This window comes from Sardina pilchardus, chromosome 16 (assembly GCF_963854185.1).
Source record: "Sardina pilchardus chromosome 16, fSarPil1.1, whole genome shotgun sequence".
In the NCBI taxonomy this organism is placed as follows: domain Eukaryota; kingdom Metazoa; phylum Chordata; class Actinopteri; order Clupeiformes; family Clupeidae; genus Sardina; species Sardina pilchardus.
Window position 1 is genome coordinate 32,779,137 of NC_085009.1, and position 19,643 is coordinate 32,798,779.

The following is a 19,643-nucleotide window of genomic DNA, read 5'->3' on the forward strand; positions in this document are numbered from 1 at the left end:
TCTACGAACCTCCGGAACCCATTAAGACAAGAGGCATTATTTTATTAAAAAGTTTTGCGATTTTTTTATGATTGCGATGTCTGCTGAAAAGAAAAGTTAATATGTGAATTCGTGGTTCAGCGCGCGCGCACACACACACACACACACACACAGACATTTTTACATTTACATAATAGGGCTCGGGCACACGCCTTGCATTCTAGGAATATCGCCGCCATTTGGTAGCGCACTGAACGTAATATCCATTCATTCAGATGCACAAGACAAGAAGCAGAAATATAGTAGCGATTTATTCTTTTCCTCTTGCGATCGTGGGTTGCACTGTTACACCCCACTACACAGCAACATACTACCAAGAAGGCAAAAACTAAGTAACAGGAACACACTAAAAGGCGGGAGTAAATCCATAGTAATCCATAGTAAACTAAGGAGTGAAGCTGCCAATGTGGCTGTGCCCGCGAAGTTTTGATGTCATGATCCCGAGCCCTAGTGTCAGGAAGTGTCTGTCGAGAGAGAGGGGGGAGGGAGGCAATCGTCCTCAATGCCGCATATAGGTAGGCTATAATGTCTAGTGAACTGGTTAGACAAGTGTGGGGGAGGGGGAATGATCGCACAACACAATTGCTCTTCATGAAATGGGTAGTCTCACAGACGTTTGTCGATGTTTAAACGTAGCCTACTACATCACTTGCGAAATCGGACATGGCACATAGAATTTTTAGGCTACTGGATTTAATATAGCATAGACTTTGTTCATCCTATATTAGCCTATATGTGACCATTCAAAGCGAAATCAGTCGTTTTGCGCACAACGTTATTTTGAGAAAATCAACAATAACAAACTTCCGGGTTAAAATGTTGAATTTCACGTTTTCGCATAATTCGACTGTATACAATCAACAGTTTCATATCGTGAACGCATTTCACGAAAAAACATACGTTTTGACTGTTAAACCCGGCGAAGATTTAACACATTTGCTGTCATTCCCATTGTGCACGCGCCGCTTAAAAAGGTGATTTCTCCTCTTCTGGCATTTCATGACAGGAGAACCATGTCAACTTTGGATGCGGTTATCTTAGCGATAGTTTGTGTAATACCCTCGATATACATATCGTTGGAAAGCTTAGTTTATGGCCGTTCACGTGAGCACAATAACTTAATTTAATAAATTTTACCGAAACGACTGGTTCCGCTTTACAGGGTCACATATTAAAATGTAATGTGCTGCGGGGAAGCATTGGGGAAGTCAGTTTAAGTTGTCCTGTAACAATTTGCCTCTTATTATAATCAAGAGTAGCCTATGCAGCCACTACGCACATAATAGTCTAGGTTACGGGCGGATGCGAGCAACCCCATGCAAAAGAAGGCCTTAAAGGGATATTCCGCCATTTTTGGAAATACGCTCATTTTCCACCTCCCCTCGAGCAAAACAATCGATATTTACCTTGTTCCCGTTCATCCAGCCATTCTGTGAGTCTGGCGATACAACTTTTAGCTTCAGCCTAGCATAGATCATTGAATCGGATTAGACCATTAGCTTCTCGCCTGCTAGCTTCATGTTTAAAAGTGACTAAGATTTCTGGTAATTTTCCCATTTAAAACGTGTCTCCTCTCAAGTTAGAAAGTGCAATAAGACCAACTGAAAATGAAACCTGGCGTTTTTCTAGGCTGATTTGACATGGAACTACACTCTCATCTGGCGTAATAATCGAGGCAACTTGCAAACGTACCATAGGCGCAGTGATATCGTACGCAGCATCTGAAAATAGTCCCCATAGACACCAAGCAGTAGTAGTGCCAGTAGTGTGCAAGTTGCCTTGATTATTACGCCAGATGAGAGTGTAGTTCCATGTCAAATCAGCCTAGAAAAACGCCAGGTTTCATTTTCAGTTGGTCTCATTGCACTTTCTAACTTGAGAGGAGACACGTTTCAAATGAGAAAATTACCAGAAATCTTAGTCACTTTTAAACATGAAGCTAGCAGGCGAGAAGCTAATGGTCTAATCCAATTCAATGATCTATGCTAGGCTGAAGCTAAAAGTTGTATCGCCAGACTCACAGAATGGCTGGATGAATGGGAACAAGGTAAATATCGATTGTTTTGCTCGAGGGGAGGTGGAAAATGAGCGTATTTCCAGAAATGGCGGAATATCCCTTTAAGTTAACGGACTGAAGGCCTGTTTACATGTCAAACATGCATTAAATCTAAGAAACGAAAAACACAAATATCATGTATTGTGTCGTAAACAGTTACAGTAATGACTTCGTGGCCACTATGCGCAACTGCATCGCGCAGTGAGCTGAAGGATAGGAGGACCGACACTTATTAACACAAAGCTTTGTAAAGCACTAACAACCACCCCTCAAAGTTCATTGTCCATAAGTCCAAACAATAAGTATAAAAATCCGACAATCCAAAACGATAACGAGATCTCCCAACTTTAGTTGTGCTCAATCTAAATTATTGTCAGTAAGGATAGGTCATATTACCAAATGGCGAACCTCGAAAATTATTTAGGATAAAGAGCCGTGTCCATTACGCATGCAGTTATTTTTTAGGCTATTGTTTTATTTGAGTGTTTTTGTCTACCATGGCAAACATAGTTGAAACGTTCGCTCTAAACTTATGTATTTCCAATCGGCTTTCACAAAACCGATGAGGTCCAGATCTCAGTGGCCTCATAGCTGCCTACAGCCATGCATAGTAAGCCTAATGATAGCCTAATAGTTATGACATTAATAGCCTATTAATGACCTCAGGTCGGAATGGCACGTTGTTTGAAAAAAAAAAAGTTAAATAGGCCTAGGCCTACCGCCGAGTGGGGATATGTCGGAATGAACAGCGGATACCAGCTGGGTTGTAAAACATTACTGTATTCGTTGATCTTATCGATGCAGTCCTTGCGGCCACTTCTCCCCATCGTAGGACACTTTCTGTTTAGTGTTGACAACACAAAGGCCTTCACGTTGTGTGGCAGTGCTTGCTTGCCCTTCGATCCATCCCAGTTGGTGGTTTTGCACCTGTCCCTGAGTTATAGTCTATATGAGTAAGCGCTTATGCTCTAACCGCATAATAAAAGAAGCACCTGCAGCAGTGCTTATGGCAAGGCTATTAACACCTGTCACTGAGCTATGGACAAGCAGTTATGCTCGAAAATGATCATAATAACAGACACACCTAATTGTATGGCTCTATGTTTAAACACATGAAATTAGCAAGCATTTCCGCAGCAACGTTTGCTTTCTTTTTCTGTCGGTCCGCGGTTGCTTGGTCAAGAAGACTAACTATTACTTATATATTTCTTATAACGAAACGCGAAGAAAAAATACGAGGACTGACCATCTCGTTTCTCCGCGTTTCCCCCAATACCATGGCGACAAAGAGAAATAAATATGATTTTACATTTAAGCTGATTGCTGACAAATTTGCCACACAATTCGGTAGAAGCAGCGGACAGGAGCGCCACCACAAGCAAGCACTTCTAGCCCAAATTAACATGGCAACGTTGCCTATGACTAAAGTGTCTAAGTAGGCTAGTCCTACTAATATTACATTTGATTGGTAGCATGTTTGTAGCGCGCCAGTTTACCCATCCCCTACATCAAAACAGCTTAGAATCAATCAAAGAATCAGCTGTGTCGGCGTTAGGCTGTAGGCGATTTTCTATAACCATTTTCATTCATTTCAACAATGGTTCATTGAAACGTCGTTTGAATAATTTCGCCATTCATCACCTTCATTGTAATGATTAAATGAGATTAAGGAGTCGACTATTGACGGATATGCGGTCTTCATCATTTTGAAATGCGGGATGAAACTTTCTGCCACCTGGTGGTTGTTTGGGTACATTGCCTTAGCCTCGAAAAAAATCGGCTTGACGGCCTGCGGGATCTCTTCGGGAGTCCCGCGGGAGAAGGTGCATTCTCAACCCGTACCCACTGTATGTATGTGTGTGTTTGTGTGCAAATCAGTGAATAAATGAAGGAGGGAGTGAGTGAGTTAATGGTGTGTGTGTGTGTGTGTGTGTGTGCATGTTTGTTGTAAGTGACTGAGAAAGTGACCGACCAACTGATTCAGCGGTGTGTGTGTGTGTGTGTGTGTGTGTGTGTGTGTGTGTGTGTGTGTGTGTGTGTGTGCATGTTTGTTGTAAGTGACTGAGAAAGTGACCGACCAACTGATTCAGCGGTGTGTGTGTGTGTGTGAGTGAGAAAAATAAATAAAAACACACTGTCAAATTCACTGATAGCAACTCAGTATTTGGTCTTGTGATACTCACAATAGTTTCTCCAGTTTACAGTTGGGATCCTCCAGAAGAGAAGAAAGATGCTTCACTCCTGAGTCTCCTGCTTTATTCTCACTCAGCTGCAGCTCTCTCATGTGTGAGGGGTTTGATCTCAGTGCTGATGCAAGAGCTCTGAAGCCTTCCTCTCCAATACTGCAGTTATACAGGCTGTAGAGAGAAGTAGGAGAAATACTTCATCTTCATTTCCTTTTGGATAATCAACATTACTGTCAAATTTACAATACTTTGTGTGTGTGTGTGTGTGTGTGTGTGTGTGTGTGTGTGTGTGTGTGTGTGTGTGTGTGTGTGTGTGTGTGTGAGTGAGAAAAAGAGATAAAACACACTGTCAAATTCACTGATAGCAACTCAGTATTTGGTCTTGTGATACTCACTGTAGTTTCTCCAGTTTACAGTTGGGATCCTCCAGAAGAGAAGAAAGATGCTTCACTCCTGAGTCTCCTGCTTTATTCCCACTCAGCTGCAGCTCTCTCATGTGTGAGGGGTTTGATCTCAGTGCTGATGCAAGAGCTCTGAAGCCTTCCTCTCCAATACTGCAGTTAACCAGGCTGTAGAGAGAAGTAGGAGAAATACTTCATCTTCATTTCCTTTTGGACAATCAACATTACTGTCAAATTCACAATACTCTTTGTGTGTGTGTGTGTGTGTAGTGTGTGTGTGTTTGAGTGAGTCAGTAGTGTGTGTCTGTGTGTGTGTGTGTGTGTGTGTGTGTGTGTGCGTGCGTGTGTGTGTGTGTGTTTGAGTGAGGCAGTGGTGTATGTGTGTGTGTGTGTGTGCGCGTGAGTGAGTCAGTGGTGTATGTATGTGTGTGTGTGTGTGTGTGTGTGTGTGTGTGTGTAGTGTGTGTGTGTGTGTGTTTGAGTGAGTCAGTGGTGTGTGTCTATGTGTGTGTGTGTGTGTTTGAGTGAGTCAGTGGTGTATGTGTGTGTGTGTGTGTGTGTGTGCGTGAGTGAGTCAGTGGTGTATGTATGTGTGTGTGTGTGTGTGTGTGTGTGTGTGTGTGTAGTGTGTGTGTGTGTTTGAGTGAGTCAATGGTGTGTGTCTATGTGTGTGTGTGTGTGTGTGTTTGAGTGAGTCAGTGGTGTATGTATGTGTGTGTGAGTGAGTCAGTGGTGTGTGTCTGTGTGTGTGTGTGAGAGAGAGAGAGAGAGAGAGAGACTGAGTCAGTGTTGTTAGTGTGCTAGTGAGTGCAGGCGTGTGTGTGTGTGTGTGTGCGTGAGTGAGTCAGTGGTGTATGTATGTGTGTGTGTTTGTGTGTGCGTGAGTGAGTCAGTGGTGTATGTATGTGTGTGTGTTTGTGTGTGTTTTTGTGTGTGTGTGTGTGTGTGTGTGTGTGTGTGTTTGAGTGAGTCAGTGGTGTATGTATATACTTCATCTTCATTTCCTTTTGGACAATCAACATTACTCTTTATGTGTGTGTGTGTGTTTGAGTGAGTAAGTGGTGTATGTATGTCTGTGTGTGTGTGTGTGTGTATGTGTGTGTGTGTGTGTGTGTGTGTGTGTGTGTGTGTGTGTGTGTGTGTCTGTGTGTGTGTGTTTGAGTGAGTCAGTGGTGTATGTATGTGTGTGTGTCTGTGTGTGTGAGTGAGTTAATGGTGTGTGTCTGTGTGTGTGTGTGTGTGTGTGTTTGAGTGAGTCAGTGGTGTACAGTGGGTACGGGTTGAGAATGCACCTTCTCCCGCGGGACTCCCGAAGAGATCCCGCAGTGCGTCAAGCCGATTTTTTTCGAGGCTAAGGCAATGTACCCAAACAACCACCAGGTGGCAGAAAGTTTCAACTGCATTTAATGATGAAGACCGCATATCCGTCAATAGTCGACTCCTTAATCTCATTGAATCATTAAAATGAAGGTGATGACTGGCGAAATCATTCAAACGACACTTCAATGAACCATTGTTGAAATGAATGAAAATGGTTATAGAAATCGCCTACAGCCAGCGTTATAAGAAATATATAAGTAATAGTTAGTCTTCTTCCGTATTAAACAGATAGTCTACGGGACGCTCGTTCCGTAGGCTATTTTAAGGAACTACTCAATGCAGCGTTTCGTTATAAGAAATATATAAGTAATAGTTAAAGTCTTCTTCTGTATTGAACAGATAGCCTACGGGACGCTCTTTGATCCATATTTTAAGGAACTACTCAATGCACACACACTGGGTAAACTAGCGCGCTACAAACATTAAAATGTCAAATCATATTTATTTCTCTTTGTCGCCATGGTATTGGGGGAAACGCGGAGAGGCGAGATGGTCAGTCCTCGTATTTTTTCTTCGCGTTTCGTTATAAGAAATATATAAGTAAAAGTCTTCTTCTGTATTGAACAGATAGCCTACGGGACGCTCTTTGTTCCGTATTTTAAGGAACTACTCAATGCAAACACACTACAATGCAAAACACACAAAGAAAACACTAAACATATAGCCTACAACTTAATGACACTTTAATGCAGCGTTTCTCAAACTATGGGCCGCGAAACGTGGAGACTGCTGCTGGTCCGCGAGACATGGAGTGAAATTAGGTCCGCTTCATCTGATAATTTGCTGCGCAATTGACCAAGCAACCGCGGACCGACAGAAAAAAAAAGCAAACGTTGCTGCTATCGGGAGGAAATGCTTGCTAATTTGATGTGTTCAAACATAGAGCCATACAATTAGGTGTGTCTGTTATTATGATCATTTTCGAGCATAACTGCTTGTCCATAGCTCAGTGACAGGTGTTAATAGCCTTGCCATAAGCACTGCTGCAGGTGCTTCTTTTATTATGCGGTTAGAGCATAAGCGCTTACTCATATAGACTATAACTCAGGGACAGGTGCAAAACCACCAACTGGGATGGATCGAAGGGCAAGCAAGCACTGCCACACAACGTGAAGGCCTTTGTGTTGTCAACACTAAACAGAAAGTTAAACACTAAACATTAATAGGCTATTAATGTCATAACTATTAGGCTATCATTAGGCTTACTATGCATGGCTGTAGGCAGCTTTGAGTCCACTGAGATCTGGACCTCATCGGTTTTGAGAGCTGGAAATGCATGTGTTTGCTAAATATCGGTTGTTGTGCATGTTGCGTTCGCGACTCGGGGAAGTGAAAGCAGTTCTGTAAAGACATTGCAAGTTTTCATGCGCAGCTGTAGCTGATTGTGAAAGCCGATTGGAAATACATAAGTTTAGAGCGAACGTTTCAACTATGTTTGCCATGGTAGACAAAAATACTCAAATAAAACAATAGCCTAAAAAATAACTGCATGCGTAATGGACACGGCTCTATATCCTAAATAATTTTCGAGGTTCGCCATTTGGTAATATGACCTATTCTTACTGACAATAATTTAGATTGAGCACAACTAAAGTTGCACGAAGGCAAAGTACAGTCCTAAAAGCCTATTCTATATAGCCTGGCCAATATTGTAGATGTGCAATAAAAGCAGCATTTGCGTGCGTGCTTGCCGGTGAGGTGTAGCCTACAAAAATGAGCATAACATCTGATTATTAAAGTATGGCTATAGGATGGTTGGTTTAAAATTCAAGTGTAGTAAAAAAGTTTGTGCACATCCCCGGTCAAGGTGCAGAACAAGAGTAGGCCTAGGCTAAATCATAAAAAAATGGAAAAAGGTTCGCACACTTGAAATCCTTCTTTTTTGATTTTATTTTATTTTCTTTATCACAAAGGAATGACGTTTCGACCGTGTGGTCTTCTTCAGATTAAAATTCAAGTACGTGCGTTATTTAACCCCTCGAGACCGACTGCAGTCTGCTGACACAGCCAGACGACTCTCCCGACCCATTCATTCGTTTTGGCCGATATAACCCATTCATTCGTTTTGTGCGTATATAGATTCCTGCATGCTGCATTACCGTGACCCTTAGCCTACCTTGTGGATGATTTTTTCTCATTGGAATACAGCAGGACAGAATGCCTTTTATCTAACAAACGCAAAAGATGAGATTGTTGGAAGGACTAGGCTACTCAACAAACTTGTTTTTCGTTTCTGGGAGATCTCGTTATCGTTTTGGATTGTCGAATTTTTATACTCATTGTTTGGACTTATGGACAATGAACTTTGAGGGGTGGTTGTTAGTGCTTTACAAAGCTTTGTGTTAATAAGTGTCGGTCCTCCTATCCTTCAGCTCACTGCGCGATGCAGTTGCGCATAGTGGCCACGAAGTCATTAACTGTTTACGACACAATACATGATATTTGTGTTTTTCGTGTTACTCTTGATTATAATAAGAGGCAAATTGTTACAGGACAACTTAAACTGACTTCCCCAATGCTTCCCCGCAGCACATTACATTTTAATATAGGATGAACAAAGTATATGGACTTGCTATATTAAATCCAGTAGCCTAATAATTCTATGTGCCACGTCCGATTTCGCAAGTGATGTAGTAGGCTACGTTTACACATCGACAAACGTCTGTGAGACTACCCATTTCATGAAGAGCAATTGTCTTGTGCGATCATTCCCCCTCCCCCACACTTGTCTAACCAGTTCACTAGACATTATAGCCTACCTATATGCTGCATTGAGGACGATTGCCTCCCTCCCCCCTCTCTCTCGACAGACACTTCCTGACACTAGGGCTCGGGATCATGACATCAAAACTTCGCGGGCACAGCCACATTGGCAGCTTCACTCCTTAGTTTACTATGGATTACTATGGATTTACTCCCGCCTTTTAGTGTGTTCCTGTTACTTAGTTTTTGCCTTCTTGGTCGTATGTTGCTGTGTAGTGGGGTGTAACAGTGCAACCCACGATCGCAAGAGGAAAATAATAAATCGCTACTATATTTCTGCTTCTTGTCTTGTGCATCTGAATGAATGGATATTACGTTCAGTGCGCTACCAAATGGCGGCGATATTCCTAGAGTTCAAGGCGTGTGCCCGAGCCCTATTATGTAAATGTAAAAATGTGTGTGTGTGTGTGTGTGTGTGTGTGTGTGTGTGTGTGTGTGTGTGTGTGTGTGTGTGTGTGTGTGTGTGTGTGTGTGCGCGCGCTGAACCACGAATTCACATATTAACTTTTCTTTTCAGCAAACATCGCAATCATAAAAAAAATCGCAAAACTTTTAAATAAAATAATGCCTCTTGTCTTAATGGGTTCCGGAGGTTCGTAGAGTAAATTTTGAACCCCGGTCGCTGACGTGTGATTAAGATGCCTCATCCAGTTACGCCACCGTTCGAGTGTCAATATCTTCGCACTTAGCCAATAAATATAAAGGATTCAGTCAGTCGAGTTCATTTATTCGCAGCATGCACTTGAAACGCCGATCAAAAGTTCTGACATGTTAAACTGACGTTAGTCATTAATTCACCACATGATAAAATGCTGTTATATTGACGCACAGTAGCCCACGGTCTATGTCTATCTCTGAATCAACATGAACATGCATAACGAGATCCATATATTCTAAGTTGCTAGAAACTTCTTTTGCTGAGCTAGGCCTACTAGTCGATGGTTACAATGAATCACCCTCACTGCCCTATCGCATATCTGACCATCCATACAATGTTACAAAATGCGCGATCTTCTCCATGCATGTAGCCTACGGTTATAAGTAAAGTGACATGATAGGCATGTATGCCTATTAAAGATATTTCTGTTAAATACATTTTATTTTCAGTTGTCAAAAGTGGTGGGGACAAAATCTGTGATAAAGTGCTGGGTAAGCTACCCAGCGTCGCCGGTTAAAATGAACATGCCTCCGTTTTAAAATAGCCTATAGGCCTACACATTTCTAAGTATTCCTAGCATAAATGTAGCCTAAATGTCCATCTTGTCCATCTCTTTCGTCTTCGCCTTGACAATAATAGCCTATTCACGGAAATGCGGTTTGTAACCGTAATGAATTAATGAATTAATCTAAGGTTGCCTATCGAGTCTTTCAGGTTGAATTGAAGGCTTCTAAAACCATTTTCATTAATTTCAACAATGGTTTATTGAAACGTCGTTTGATTATAATTTCGCCAGTCATCACCTTCATTTTAATGATTAAATGAGACGGATTAAATGAGACGGATATGCGGAGCATTACTCTCCCTCTCCATTGACCAAAACGTTGCTCTGGCATCTCTGCTGGACTGACTGAGTTATAGGCTACGTCGAGTGAGAGAGCCAGCTGTGAGGTAGGCTGTAAAACATTCGAAAACTCTGAAACTGCAATCTGACATGCCGAGCGTGATGTCTCTTTTCTCCGCTCGTCACCAGCGCGGTGTCCTCGGGTTTTTCCATGAGCCGAACCTTCATATTATTAGGGCGGTCTATGTTGCCCCCTTGCGGTTGCAGTTTTCCCGATGCTTCGGGAGTCCCGATGTGCGGGAAAGAAAGGAGCATTCTCAACCCGTACCATCTGTATGTATATACTTCATCTTCATTTCCAGTGGTGTATGTATGTCTGTGTGTGTGTGTGTGTGTGTGTGTGTGTGTGTGTGTGTGTGTGTGTGTGTGTGTGTGTGTGTGTGTGTGTGTGTGTGTGTGTGTGTGTGTGTGTGTGCCAGAGCCAGTGAGTGCACGCACTGAAACGTGAGAGGTATGTATCAACTCGTCTTAGTTAAGGGAATAACGTAGTTTAATATGAAAAAATGGTGAAGTGTTTGAGTGAGTCAGTGGTGTATGTATATACTTCATCTTCATTTCCTTTTGGACAATCAACATTACTCTTTATGTGTGTGTGTGTGTTTGAGTGAGTAAGTGGTGTATGTATGTCTGTGTGTGTGTGTGTGTGTGTGTGTGTGTGTGTGTGTGGGTGTGTGTGTGGGTGTGTGTGTGCGTGTGTATGTACAGTATGTGTGTGTGTGAGTCAGTGGTGTATGTATGTCTGTGTGTGTGTGTGTGTGTGTGTGTGTGTGTGTGTGTGTGTGTGTGTGTGTGTGTGTGTGTGTGTGTGTGTGTGTGTGTGTGTGTGTGTGTGTGTGTGTGTGCATGTTTGTTGTAAGTGGTAAGTGACTGAGAAAGTGACCGACCAACTGATTCAGTGGTGTGTGTGTGTGTGTGTGTGTGTGTGTGTGTATGTGTGAGAAAAATAAATAAAAACACACTGTCAAATTCACTGATAGCAACTCAGTACTTGGTCTTGTGATACTCACTGTAGTTTCTCCAGTTTACAGTTGGGATCCTCCAGAAGAGAAGAAAGATGCTTCACTCCTGAGTCTCCTGCTTTATTCCAACTCAGCTGCAGCTCTCTCATGTGTGAGGGGTTTGATCTCAGTGCTGATGCAAGAGCTCTGAAGCCTTCCTCTCCAATACTGCAGTTATACAGGCTGTAGAGAGAAGTAGGAGAAATACTTCATCTTCATTTCCTTCATTTCCTGAGTCAGTGTTGTTAGTGTGCTAGTGAGTGCAGGTGTGTGTGTGTGTGTGTGTGTGTCCGTGTGTGTGTGCACATATGTTTGTCGTAGGCGACCGAGAGAGTGACTGACTGAGTTAGTGGTGTGTGTGTGTGTGTGTGTGTGTGTTTCTATGTCTGTTGGTGTAGGAAAAAGCTGCATTATCATTACTGATACACATCAGAGCATCTTACAATGAATCAGCCTCACTGTCCTCAACACACAACACTGTGTACATTTCACAACACTGCATTTCCATATGGAATAAGAAAGGACACAGAATAGTCTATTTTCAGATTTCTCCAGTTTAATGTTGCTGTAAGTAAGAAAATAATGATGATTGATTTTGTAACACCATCAGCAACACCACCTTTAAAGGAACACTTTACAGTTTTTTCATATTAAACTACGTTATTCCCTTAACTAAGACGAGTTGATACATACCTCTCACGTTTCAATGTGTGCACTCATGGGCTCTGGTGCGCGGCGCTACTTTGATAGCACTTAGCTAGCCCAGTTCATTCATTAGGATCCAAACAGAGATGAAGTTAGAAGCGACCGTCCAGCTGTCAGGGCTGTGGGGGCTTAGCCCCTGCTTCTCGGTCCGGCAGGATTTGCCAGGGTCTGCACACTCAGTGACCTGGACCTAGGACGGGGCCTACGCCAAAGACTCTCATCGTTGCTTATTTCTAACCATTTATTTGGTATTCATTCATTGCTTATGTCTTGTGTAAATCCTTTGATGGATTGAAATCTTTGTTAACTTCAGTTATGTCTCTGAGTATTCCTGGCTGAAATATCCTCACTCCAAAGTGAAACTGAAAGTGCAAGAGTGAGGATATTACTGCGCCATACAATATAGCTATCCCTCTTACCTGCTTAGAAATGCACCAGGTTTTATTTGTATCACCATACTTGGTCATGTGACTACTCGTGTAACTGTATTTTAATAGGGAAAACATGGAGGTGTTTGGTCACTTCTAACTTCATCTCTGTTTGGATCCTAATGAATGCATTGAGCTAGCTAAGTGCTATCAAAGTAGCGCCGTGCGCCAGAGCCAGTGAGTGCACGCACTGAAACGTGAGAGGTATGTATCAACTCGTCTTAATTAAAGGAATAACGTAGTTCAATATGAAAAAACGGTGAAGTGTTCCTTTAACCCCAGCTGTTTATGTGAAGTGAATGCACCAACATCCACTAACCGTAATGTCTGCAGTGTGCAGTGGGGATCCTGTAGTAAAGCACACAGCTGAGTCACTCCCAAGACTCCTGGTATGTGCTCTCTCAGATCCAGCTGAGTCATGAGTAAGGGGTTTGAACCCACAGCTGAAGCCACAGCAGCACAGGCTTCCTCAGCAGCACTACTCTTCAGGAACCTGGACACATAAGGAGGACAACACACCTTTCATCTCACCTGACATGAACATCACTGATGTGGGCATAGAAAGACACAAAGACTTTTGGCAAATCAGACAATCGAGTAATTATGAAATGATGAGCTGCTATTGCTGTTGCTGTTTTCAGGGGAAAGGGTGTATTGCTACCCATTTATGTGTATATGTGTATACAGTGTGTGTGTGTGTGTGTGTGTGTGTGTGTGTGTGTGTGTGTGTGTTATTATTTGATCTGCTTGGCCTGGTGATGCAGCTTTAAATCTCACAGGGTCAGTTTTCTCTGCAGGACCTTATCTTATCTGGTCTCTTCAAATATCATGTTCATGTCTGGTCATTACAGACCAACTGAATCTCCACAGAAGGTGTTTCCACCACAGAAAAGTCAACTGCAAGCAGTCTGAATCTTCACCAGCTTGATAAAAAATATGAATCCTGCCTGACTGTCCACTATATACTTACTGGGCATTTCTCAGTGTACACTGTGGATCCTCCTTCAGGTCTAAAAACAGTTTTACTCCAGATTTCCCTGGATCATTTCCTCTGAGATCAAGCTCTCTGAGGTATTTGGGATTTAACTTCAGGGCTGAAGCCAGACTAGCATAGCCCTTCTCTGTGATACTGCAGTCAGAGAGCCTAGAAGGAAGAATTTAGTCAATGCACCAAACAATAATATTGAGTTTTCCAAGTATAACACTAAGTTGTGCCAGTGTTGTTTACAGTAGAGAATTTACAACAACCTGACAATGTTGTGTGAACATATAATGTGCAAATTGCAACATCACTGCTGTATGATGATAAGACCCCCCACCAACTGGACAAATGCATTATTACATAAATAAAGGCACAGAACTGACTATTGTGTGTCTGTGTGTGTGTGTGTGTGTGTGTGCATTGGTGTTTGAGTGAAAAAAAAATAGATAAAAAGTTTACAACACACTGTCAAATTCACTGATAGCAACTCAGTATTTGGTCTTGTGATACTCACTGTAGTTTCTCCAGTTTACAGTTGGGATCCTCCAGAAGAGAAGAAAGATGCTTCACTCCTGAGTCTCCTGCTTCATTCCCACTCAGCTGCAGCTCTCTCATGTGTGAGGGGTTTGATCTCAGTGCTGATGCAAGAGCTCTGAAGCCTTCCTCTCCAATACTGCACTTATCCAGGCTGTAGAGAGAAGTAGGAGAAATACTACATCTGAATTTATTTTTGGACGATCAAACATGACTGTCAAATTTGCAATAAACTTTATGTGTGTGTGTTAGTGTTCATGTGCGTGTGTGTGTGTGTGTGTGTGTGTGTGTGTGTGCATGGTGTGTTATAGTATGAGTGAGTCAGTAGTTTGTGTGTGTGTGTGTGTGTGTTTGAGTGAGAAAAAGAGATAAAGCACACTGTCAAATTCACTGATAGCAACTCAGTATTTGGTCTTGTGATACTCACTGTAGTTTCTCCAGTTTACAGTTGGGATCCTCCAGAAGAGAAGAAAGATGCTTCACTCCTGAGTCTCCTGCTTTATTCCCACTCAGCTGCAGCTCTCTCATGTGTGAGGGGTTTGATCTCAGTGCTGATGCAAGAGCTCTGAAACCTTCCTCTCCAATACTGCAGTTAGCCAGGCTGTAGAGAGAAGTAGGAGAAATACTTTATCTTCATTTCATTTTGGACAATCAAACATGACTGTCAAATTTGCAATAAACTGTATGTGTGTGTGTTAGTGTTTATGTGTTTGTGTGTTTGTGTGTGTGTGTGTGTGTGTGTGTGTGTGTGTGTGTGTGTGTGTGTGCGCGTGTGTGCGTGCGTGCATGCGTGTGTTCGCATTGGTGTTTGAGAGAGAAAAAAAGATAAAAACACACGGTTAAATTCACTGATAGCAACTCAGTATTTGGTCTTGTGATACTCACTGTAGTTTCTCCAGTTTACAGTTGGGATCCTCCAGAAGAGAAGAAAGATGCTTCACTCCTGAGTCTCCTGCTTTATTCCCACTCAGCTGCAGCTCTCTCATGTGTGAGGGGTTTGATCTCAGTGCTGATGCAAGAGCTCTGAAGCCTTCCTCTCCAATACTGCAGTTATTCAGGCTGTAGAGAGAAGTAGGAGAAATGCTACATCTTCATTTCCTTTTGGACAATCAAACATGACTGTCAAATTTGCAATAAACTGTGTGTGTGTTATTGTTTATGTGTGTGTGTGTGTGTGTGTGTGTGTGTGTGTGTGTGTGTGTGTGTGTGTGTGTGTGTGTGTGTGTGTGTGTGTGCGCGTGTGCGTGCGTGTGTTTGCATTGGTGTTTGAGTGAGAAAAAGAGATAAAACACACTGTCAAATTCACTGATAGCAACTCAATATTTGGTCTTGTGATACTCACTGTAGTTTTTCCAGTTTACAGTTGGGATCCTCCAGAAGAGAAGAAAGATGCTTCACTCCTGAGTCTCCGGCTTTATTCTCACTCAGCTGCAGCTCTCTCATGTGTGAGGGGTTTGATCTCAGTGCTGATGCAAGAGCTCTGAAGCCTTCCTCTCCAATACTGCAGTTATTCAGGCTGTAGAGAGAAGTAGGAGAAATACTTTATCTTCATTTCATTTTGGACAATCAAACATGAATGTCAAATTTGCAATAAACTGTATGTGTGTGTGTTAGTGTTTATGTGTGTGTGTGTGTGTGTGTGTTTGTGTGTGTGTGTGTGTGTGTGCGCATGTGTGTGCGTGCATGCGTGTGTTTGCATTGGTGTTTGAGAGAGAAAAAAAGATAAAAACACACGGTTAAATTCACTGATAGCAACTCAGTATTTGGTCTTGTGATACTCACTGTAGTTTCTCCAGTTTACAGTTGGGATCCTCCAGAAGAGAAGAAAGATGCTTCACTCCTGAGTCTCCTGCTTTATTCACACTCAGCTGCAGCTTTCTCATGGTTGAGGGGTTTGATCTCAGTGCTGATGCAAGAGCTCTGAAGCCTTCCTCTCCAATACTGCAGCTATACAGGCTGTAGAGAGAAGTAGGAGAAATACTTCATCTTCATTTCCTTTTGGACAATCAACATTACAGTGCAATAAACTGTATGTGTGTGTGTTAGTATTTACGTATGTGTGTGTGTGTGTGTGTGTGTGTGTGTGTGTGTGTGTGTGTGTGTGTGTGTGTGTGTGTGTGTGTGTGTGTGTGTGTGTGTGTGTATCTGTCATGTTATGGTATGGTTAAGTGAGTCAGTGGTTTGTGTGTGTGTTTGTGGGTTTAGTGTTATAGTGTCAGTGATTGTGTAAGTGAGTGAGAGAGTGACTGACTGACTCAGTGGTGTGTGTGTTTGAGTGAGAAAAAGAGATAAAAACACACTGTCAAATTCATTGATAACAACTCAGTATTTGGTCTTGTGATACTCACTGTAGTTTATCCAGTTTACAGTTGGGATCCTCCAGAAGAGAAGAAAGATGCTTCACTCCTGAGTCTCCTGCTTTATTCTCACTCAGCTGCAGCTCTCTCATGTGTGAGGGGTTTGATCTCAGTGCTGATGCAAGAGCTCTGAAGCCTTCCTCTCCAATACTGCAGTTATCCAGGCTGTAGAGAGAAGTAGGATAAATACTTAATCTTCATTTCCTTTTGGATAATCAACATTACTGTCAAATGTACAATACTTGATGTGTGTGTGTGTGTGTGTGTGTGTGTGTGTGTGTGTGTGTGTGTGTGTATTTTAGCCTGGCAAGCCAAACTATACAGAAATGTATAGTCTGGGGTCGGACCATTCACAGAGCTGAAGCCTGTGGGTGGGATGAACAGTTGTCTTTCAAACTGCCTCTGCACGTAATAGGCCAGCATTTGTGACCAATCATAGCCGGTTGGCAAAACAGCAAATACACACTTATTTAAAACAAATGACTTGAGTGCTTCTTTCTGCTCAACCTTTAGAGAAAAGCCCAAGTCTAACTCTTCCAAAGTCGATTAAAACGAGCGCGCTTTGTTAGCCTCATCCATCTTTCGTTTTTCTCTATGGTTTCTCCAGTTTACAGAAGAGAAGAAAGATGCTTCTCTTCTCTAATACTTATCAGCCTATTGAGGCTACATGCCCACTAACTTATGCCCCGGTGTTGTTTCCACTGCCTGTTCCCACCAGACTGCTGTTTGCAACATCAGTATTTATCTCACACACACACACACACACACACACACACACACACACACACACACACACACACACACACACACACACACACACACACACACACACACACACACACACACACACACACACACTCACACACACATATTGGACACATGCATCATACTGCATAAATGAAGCCCCAGAACTGATCATTATGGGATATTAAAATTTCTTACCGGAGTGTCTCCAGTGCACAGTTTGGGTTACCCAGTCCACTACACAATTCTTGGACCCCAATATCAATATATCCAATACTGTTGGCACTGAGGTCCAGATGTTTCAGCTTTGAAGACGCTTTGGTGAGGACAGATGCCAGACCTGCACAGCTCCTCTCAGTGAGCCCACAACTGTTGAGCCTTAAGGGGAAAACATTCCATCAGTTAACAGACTCTAAATAGTAAATGGACTGCATTTATTTAATTGGCTTCTGCACCCAAAGCGCTCTACATATCATGCCTCAAATTCACCCATTCACACAACGATGGCAGAGGCTGCCATGCAAGGCGCCAACCTGCTCATCGGGAGCACTGGGGTTACTGTAGGGGTCTTGCTCAAGGACACTTCTACAGGCTCATCGGGAGCACTGGGGTTACTGTAGGTGTCTTGCTCAAGGACACTTGGACAGGGTCATCAGGAGCACTGGGGTTACAGTAGGTGTCTTGCTCAAGGACACTTCCACAGGGTCAGGAGGAGTTGGGCTCCAACCAGCAACCTTCCAGTTACTGGACGACTCCTCTACCTCCTGAGCCACTGCCGCCCTACTGTGATGCTATGAGAACATTAGTGTAGTCATGCACCTGAATCATACTTCAAGTGTAACTGCACCCATAACTCCACCCACTTCACATTTCTGAAAAAGGCTTTAAAAATGGGCGGGACGTTCTGAAATTTGGAAGGGAGGGGTTGAAGAGGGGCGGAGATGTAAGGGGCGTTGATGTAGATTGGGCACTGCTGCAGCCAATCAACCATGGTGATTTCGTGTCAGTACTCTTTGAAGTGTAACTACACCCTAAAAATATGTTTTTTGAGCTGTTGATTGATTGAAAATTAGTTATAAGTGGTGAACTACACTGCAGGATTAATATTGACATAAAAAAAAGTGGGTGGAGTTATGGGGTGAAGTTACACTTTAAAGTGTAACTGCACCCCATAACTCCACCCAATTCACATTTCTGAAAAAGGCTTTCAAAATGGGCGGGACCTTCTGAAATTTGGAGGGGAGGGGCGCATGCGAACCATGGTGATTTCGTGTCAATCTGGGAATGAGAGCTGCAGACATGGCTCATCACAGGTAATCAGGGCAGCAGGTGTTGGGGCGTTTCATTCCTAATGTGTAACGACCCGGTGACGTAGAGTCGTCAGAGAAGTGCAGGACTACTTCAGCAGTTTGGACCAAAATGCCATGACATGTTGCAACTTGTAGACGGCGCGGAGAGCTATATCTCTAATACAAAATAATGCAAAATGTTACTTTTCTCGGGAAACACGATTTTTGTCAATATTAACCACCACTGAGTAATTTCAATCAATCAACAGCTCAAAAACATATTTTAGGGTGCAGTTACACTTTAATATCAACTTAAATTACTATCCACCTTCCGTCCACAACTTTTGCTATCCTACTCACAGAGCCTTTTGGGATTCCTCCACTACTGGCTGCAGCCTTAGGAGACATTCATCAGACCTGCTGTACTTCTTCAAATCAAACACATCCAGCTTTTCTTCTGATGTCAGAAGCACAAACACAAGAGCGGACCACTGAGTGGATGAGAGTTTGGCTGCAGAAAGTGTCCCTGCACTCAGGAAGCTCTGGACCTCCTCCACTAAGGAGTGATCATTGACTTCATTCAGACAGTGGAAGAGGTTGAGAACTCTTTCTGATGGCATCTCCCTGATCTTTGTCTTTATGTAGCTGCCTATTGCCCCTTGGCTTTCATGTTGTACTTTCTTTATCAGGCCTTTTAAGAGTCTCTGGTTGGATTCCAGAGAGAGGCCAAGAAGGAACCGGAGGAACAGATCAAAGCGCCCATCTTCATGTTCCAATGCTTTGTCCACAGCACTCATCTGTAAGGTGGTCATGGATTTGTCCGTTGCTTTGAAAAACTGAAACACTGTACTGGGGGGTTGTTGTGGGAACATGAGATCTTTCCCTTCTTTTATGAACATCAGGATCACATACAAAGCTGCAAGGTACTCCTGGATGCTCAGATGCACAAAGCAGTACACCTTTTCCTGATGAAGGCTTGACTCTTCCTGAAAGATCTGGGTGCAAATGCCACAGTGTACTGCTGCCTCTTTGACATCAATACCACTCTCTCTCAGGTCCTCTTCATAAAAGATCAGGTTGCCCTTCTGCAGCTGCTCGTAGGCCAACTTCCCAAGAGCAAGGAGACTAGCCTGGTTCCACTGTGGGTCTGTGTCATGAACTCCTTCAAACTTTAGACTCTTCTGCTTGGTTTGAAAAACAAGGAAATATGTGTACATTT

The 19,643-nt window shown here is 42.9% G+C and overlaps 2 protein-coding genes across 2 annotated transcripts in view; both read right to left on the reverse strand.

The window, feature by feature from the left end:
- The window catches only part of LOC134060112 (ribonuclease inhibitor-like), an 18,151-nt gene extending 5,827 nt beyond the window's left edge, over window positions 1–12,324 (reverse strand). Inside the window, exons 1-4 of the mRNA XM_062516716.1 lie at window positions 12,079–12,324; window positions 11,395–11,568; window positions 4,677–4,850; window positions 4,279–4,452 (exon numbers count right to left, since the gene is read on the reverse strand). Of these exons, the coding sequence (XP_062372700.1) occupies window positions 4,279–4,452; window positions 4,677–4,850; window positions 11,395–11,495 (449 nt within the window). The 5' untranslated portion in view covers window positions 11,496–11,568; window positions 12,079–12,324. The remainder of the gene's footprint in view (window positions 1–4,278; window positions 4,453–4,676; window positions 4,851–11,394; window positions 11,569–12,078) is intronic.
- A 672-nt stretch (window positions 12,325–12,996) lies between these two features.
- Window positions 12,997–18,110, reverse strand: LOC134059663 (ribonuclease inhibitor-like). The gene is made up of 8 exons (XM_062516107.1): window positions 17,334–18,110; window positions 16,383–16,556; window positions 15,817–15,990; window positions 15,377–15,550; window positions 14,920–15,093; window positions 14,462–14,635; window positions 14,020–14,188; window positions 12,997–13,011 (listed from the first exon to the last, which is right to left on the reverse strand). The coding sequence occupies exons 2-8, from the start codon at window positions 16,481–16,483 to the stop codon at window positions 12,997–12,999; spliced, it is 981 nt and encodes a 326-aa protein (XP_062372091.1). The 5' UTR covers window positions 16,484–16,556; window positions 17,334–18,110.
- Between the last annotated feature and the right edge of the window lie 1,533 nt (window positions 18,111–19,643).